Source organism: Nerophis lumbriciformis, linkage group LG21 (assembly GCF_033978685.3).
Source record: "Nerophis lumbriciformis linkage group LG21, RoL_Nlum_v2.1, whole genome shotgun sequence".
Taxonomy (NCBI): Eukaryota; Metazoa; Chordata; class Actinopteri; order Syngnathiformes; family Syngnathidae; genus Nerophis; species Nerophis lumbriciformis.
The window spans coordinates 44,031,707-44,037,500 of record NC_084568.2 but is presented as its reverse complement, the minus strand read 5'-3'; the positions used below and the strand labels follow the sequence as shown (position 1 = coordinate 44,037,500).

General features: G+C 38.4%; 1 protein-coding gene across 2 annotated transcripts in view; it reads left to right on the top strand.

The window, feature by feature from the left end:
* mfsd2ab (MFSD2 lysolipid transporter A, lysophospholipid b) overlaps positions 1-3,740 on the top strand; it is a 29,594-nt gene extending 25,854 nt beyond the window's left edge. For both annotated transcript variants that reach the window (XM_061982319.2, XM_061982320.2), the window contains exons 11-14: positions 2,122-2,234; positions 2,298-2,441; positions 2,734-2,910; positions 3,447-3,740. In XM_061982319.2, coding sequence (XP_061838303.1) covers positions 2,122-2,234; positions 2,298-2,441; positions 2,734-2,910; positions 3,447-3,498 — 486 coding nt within the window. In that variant the 3' untranslated portion in view covers positions 3,499-3,740. The remainder of the gene's footprint in view (positions 1-2,121; positions 2,235-2,297; positions 2,442-2,733; positions 2,911-3,446) is intronic.
* Positions 3,741-5,794: the final 2,054 nt, after the last annotated feature.

Below are 5,794 nucleotides of genomic sequence, written 5' to 3'. Positions count from 1 at the left end.
CTTAACAATACACTTGTTATCATTGGTGCACAAATGTACTCTTTAAGGTACTTTAACTTAACTTAACAATACACTTGCTATCATTGGTGCACTAATGTACTCTTTAAGGTACTTTAACTTAACTTAACTTAACAATACACTTGTTACCATTGGTGCACTAATGTACTCTTTAAGGTACTTTAACTTAACTTAACAATACACTTGTTATCATTGGTGCACTAATGTACTCTTTAAGGTACTTTAACTTAACTTAACAATACACTTGTTATCATTGGTGCACAAATGTACTCTTTAAGGTACTTTAACTTAACTTAACAATACACTTGTTATCATTGGTGCACTAATGTACTATTTAAGGTACTTTAACTTTAACTTAACAATACACTTGCTATCATTGGTGCACTAATGTACTCTTTAAGGTACTTTAACTTAACTTAACAATACACTTGTTATCATTGGTGCACTAATGTACTCTTTAAGGTACTTTAACTTAACTTAACAATACACTTGTTATCATTGGTGCACAAATGTACTCTTTAAGGTACTTTAACTTAACTTAACAATACACTTGTTATCATTGGTGCACTAATGTACTATTTAAGGTACTTTAACTTTAACTTAACAATACACTTGCTATCATTGGTGCACTAATGTACTCTTTAAGGTACTTTAACTTAACTTAACAATACACTTGTTATCATTGGTGCACTAATGTACTCTTTAAGGTACTTTAACTTAACTTAACAATACACTTGTTATCATTGGTGCACAAATGTACTCTTTAAGGTACTTTAACTTAACTTAACAATACACTTGCTATCATTGGTGCACTAATGTACTCTTTAAGGTACTTTAACTTAACTTAACTTAACAATACACTTGTTACCATTGGTGCACTAATGTACTCTTTAAGGTACTTTAACTTAACTTAACAATACACTTGTTATCATTGGTGCACTAATGTACTATTTAAGGTACTTTAACTTTAACTTAACAATACACTTGCTATCATTGGTGCACTAATGTACTCTTTAAGGTACTTTAACTTAACTTAACAATACACTTGTTATCATTGGTGCACTAATGTACTCTTTAAGGTACTTTAACTTAACTTAACAATACACTTGTTATCATTGGTGCACAAATGTACTCTTTAAGGTACTTTAACTTAACTTAACAATACACTTGCTATCATTGGTGCACTAATGTACTCTTTAAGGTACTTTAACTTAACTTAACTTAACAATACACTTGTTACCATTGGTGCACTAATGTACTCTTTAAGGTACTTTAACTTAACTTAACAATACACTTGTTATCATTGGTGCACTAATGTACTCTTTAAGGTAATTTAACTTGCAGTCTGTTTTGGCGTGGAAGAGCACATCCCTGCTAGGCTAACATCTTGCAGTGATGTTAAAAAGTATGTAGTTATGAGACACAATAAGGTGTTTGAGTAAGTGCTAATAGTAAATAAGGCGTTTGAGTAAGTGCTAATAGTACAGAAGGTGTTTGAGTAAGTGCTAATAGTAAAGAAGGTGTTTGAGTAAGTGCTAATAGTACAGAAGGTGTTTGAGTAAGTGCTAATAGTAAAGAAGGTGTTTGAGTAAGTGCTAATAGTAAAGAAGGTGTTTGAGTAAGTGCTAATAGTACAGAAGGTGTTTGAGTAAGTGCTAATAGTACAGAAGGTGTTTGGGTAAGTGCTAATAGTAAAGAAGGTGTTTGAGTAAGTGCTAATAGTAAAGAAGGTGTTTGAGTAAGTGCTAATAGTACAGAAGGTGTTTGAGTAAGTGCTAATAGTAAAGAAGATGTTTGAGTAAGTGCTAATAGTACAGAAGGTGTTTGAGTAAGTGCTAATAGTACAGAAGGTGTTTGAGTAAGTGCTAATAGTACAGAAGGTGTTTGAGTAAGTGCTAATAGTACAGAAGGTGTTTGAGTAAGTGCTAATAGTACAGAAGGTGTTTGAGTAAGTGCTAATAGTACAGAAGGTGTTTGAGTAAGTGCTAATAGTACAGAAGATGTTTGAGTAAGTGCTAATAGTACAGAAGATGTTTGAGTAATGAACATAGCAGCTACTTGGGATGAGGCTAATGATGACAGCTGCTGATGTTCCTCTCCTAGTCTGTAGTCCCCTTCATGATCCTGGTGGTGTGTTTGAAGAGCAACCTCATCGTCACCTACATCGTCTCCTTCGCCGCCGGAGTGGGAGTGGCTGCAGCTTTCCTTCTGCCATGGTAAGAAGCCTCGCCGCACGCCCTTGGAATCATCAGGTCTGACCGTCTCCTCCCCTCCATCAGGTCCATGCTGCCAGACGTGGTCGACGACTTCCAAGTCAACAACCCTCAGGCCACCGGACACGAGGCTCTCTTCTACTCTTTCTACGTCTTCTTCACTAAGTTCGCCTCCGGGGTCTCGCTGGGCATCTCCACCCTCAGTTTAGAGTAAGTCATCACTACATCACAACCTTTTCATCTCCACCCTCAGTTTAGAGTAAGTCATCACTACATCACAACCTTTTCATCTCCACCCTCAGTTTAGAGTAAGTCATCACTACATCACAACCTTTTCATCTCCACCCTCACTTTAGAGTAAGTCATCACTACATCACAACCTTTTCAACTCCACCCTCACTTTAGAGATGCTAAGATGTGATGTAGTGACATCATGCTAACATATGATGCTAACATGTGATGCTAACATGTGATGCTAACATGTGATGTTTCCTGCGTGTAGTTTTGCAGGCTACATCTCCCGAGGTTGCTCTCAGCCAGCAGAGGTGGACATGACGTTGAAGGTTCTGGTGTCGGCCGCTCCCATCCTCCTCATCATGATCGGCCTGGCCATCTTGTACACCTACCCTATTGACGAGAACAAGAGGCAAGAAAACAGGAAGGCGTTACAAGACCAAAGGTAACAGCATCTCCTCCTGGGCTCTACAATAAACATAACACCATCTCCTCCTGGTCTCTACAATAAACATAACACCATCTCCTCCTGGTCTCTACAATAAACATAACACCATCTCCTCCTGGTCTCTACAATAAACATAACACCATCTCCTCCTGGTCTCTACAATAAACATAACACCATCTCCTCCTGGTCTCTACAATAAACATAACACCATCTCCTCCTGGTCTCTACAATAAACATAACACCATCTCCTCCTGGTCTCTACAATAAACATAACACCATCTCCTCCTGGTCTCTACAATAAACATAACACCATCTCCTCCTGGTCTCTACAATAAACATAACACCATCTCTTCCTGGTCTCTACAATAAACATAACACCATCTCCTCCTGGTCTCTACAATAAACATAACACCATCTCTTCCTGGTCTCTACAATAAACATAACACCATCTCCTCCTGGTCTCTACAATAAACATAACACCATCTCCTCCTGGTCTCTACAATAAAGTACTGATCTTGACTTTGACCCCACAGGTATGAAGCAGACTCTGAAACTGAATCCACTGAACTTTCCCACATGATCTAAGAAGACTGACTCTTGTCCAAGAAGAATTGGCCATCAGACTCTTGTCCAAGAAGACTGACTCTTGTCCAAGAAGACTTGGCCATCAGACTCTTGTCCAACAAGACTGACTCTTGTCCATGAAGGCTTGGCCATCGAAGACTTGGCCATCAGACTCTTGTCCAACAAGACTGACTCTTGTATAAGAAGACTGACTTGTGTAAGAAGACTAAGTGTTGTCCAAGAAGACTGACTTGTGTAAGAAGACTAAGACTGACTTGTGTAAGAAGACTAAGTGTTGTCCAAGAAGACTGACTTGTGTAAGAAGACTAAGTGTTGTCCAAGAAGACTGACTTGTGCAAGAAGACTAAGTGTTGTCCAAGAAGACTGACTTGTGTAAGAAGACTGACTTGTGTAAGAAGACTAAGTCTTGTCCAAGAAGGCTGAATTTTGTAAGAAGACTTAAGTGTTGTCCAAGAAGACTGACTTGTGTAAGAAGACTAAGTGTTGTATGAGAAGACTGACTTGTGTAAGAAGACTAAGTCTTGTCCAAGAAGACTGACTTGTGTAAGAAGACTAAGTGTTGTATGAGAAGACTGACTTGTGTAAGAAGACTAAGTGTTGTCCGAGAAGACTGACTTGTGTAAGAAGACTAAGTGTTGTATGAGAAGACTGACTTGTGTAAGAAGACTAAGTGTTGTATGAGAAGACTGACTTGTGTAAGAAGACTAAGTGTTGTCCAAGAAGACTGACTTGTGTAAGAAGACTAAGTGTTGTATAAGAAGACTGACTTGTGTAAGAAGACTAAGTGTTGTCCAAGAAGACTGACTTGTGTAAGAAGACTAAGTGTTGTGTAAGAAGACTGACTTGTGTAAGAAGACTAAGTGTTGTATGAGAAGACTGACTTGTGTAAGAAGACTAAGTGTTGTATGAGAAGACTGACTTGTGTAAGAAGACTAAGTGTTGTCCAAGAAGACTGACTTGTGTAAGAAGACTAAGTGTTGTCCGAGAAGACTGACTTGTGTAAGAAGACTAAGTGTTGTATGAGAAGACTGACTTGTGTAAAAAGACTAAGTGTTGTATGAGAAGACTGACTTGTGTAAGAAGACTAAGTGTTGTCCGAGAAGACTGACTTGTGTAAGAAGACTAAGTGTTGTCCGAGAAGACTGACTTGTGTAAGAAGACTAAGTGTTGTATGAGAAGACTGACTTGTGTAAGAAGACTAAGTGTTGTATGAGAAGACTGACTTGTGTAAGAAGACTAAGTGTTGTATGAGAAGACTGACTTGTGTAAGAAGACTAAGTGTTGTCCAAGAAGACTGACTTGTGTAAGAAGACTAAGTGTTGTCCAAGAAGACTGACTTGTGTAAGAAGACTAAGTGTTGTTCAAGAAGACTGACTTGTGTAAGAAAACTAAGTGTTGTCCGAGAAGACTGACTTGTGTAAGAAGACTAAGTGTTGTATGAGAAGACTGACTTGTGTAAGAAGACTAAGTGTTGTATGAGAAGACTGACTTGTGTAAGAAGACTAAGTGTTGTATGAGAAGACTGACTTGTGTAAGAAGACTAAGTGTTGTATGAGAAGACTGACTTGTATGAGAAGACTAAGTGTTGTATGAGAAGACTGACTTGTGTATAAGAAGACTGACTTGTATGAGAAGACTAAGTGTTGTCCAGTCACGCTGCTACTTTCTTCAACAGGCTGCACAACAAGACTTTTTTTTGAATATTTCCTCTGTGATATGAACTCGCTGGCCAAAGCCTTACTTTTTCTACTGCCAAGACCTGCTGGTGTTTGCTCCCTCATCAAAGTGCACAAGTAGTTTTTCTAGCTGACATCCACAAACATGAGGCCTTAGTTTCAGCTGAGTTGTCTGGCAGGAAGAAGGAAAAGCTCCATCTTGTTTGATGCAACATCTGACTGACAAGTGCAATGTGAAGGTGTGGACAGCCACAACTACAAATGTTATTTAAGTATTTATTAGATCTGATTTGAGCTGCAAAGTTGTGCAGTATTTAGTACATTTGACTTGAAAGCATGTTGCTTCTCCGTGTGCATGATGGGAAGGAGAGATGTTCATATCCCTGGATGTGATTCATGTACATACAGTCTCTATGTTATACATATTCCACATGCTCCTGACAACTGGAGCCTTCATGTAAACTTGTGTCAAATATTGTCTTTCAAATCATTTTCATATTTTGTAATTGTTTCTCTCATCTTGTAAATGTTTGACTTGGATTTCCCTGCTGAGGCTGTGAGCCAAATGTGTGAGCTTTAATCCTGGAGGGACTCACAAATGCCTTGTACATGTAAATATT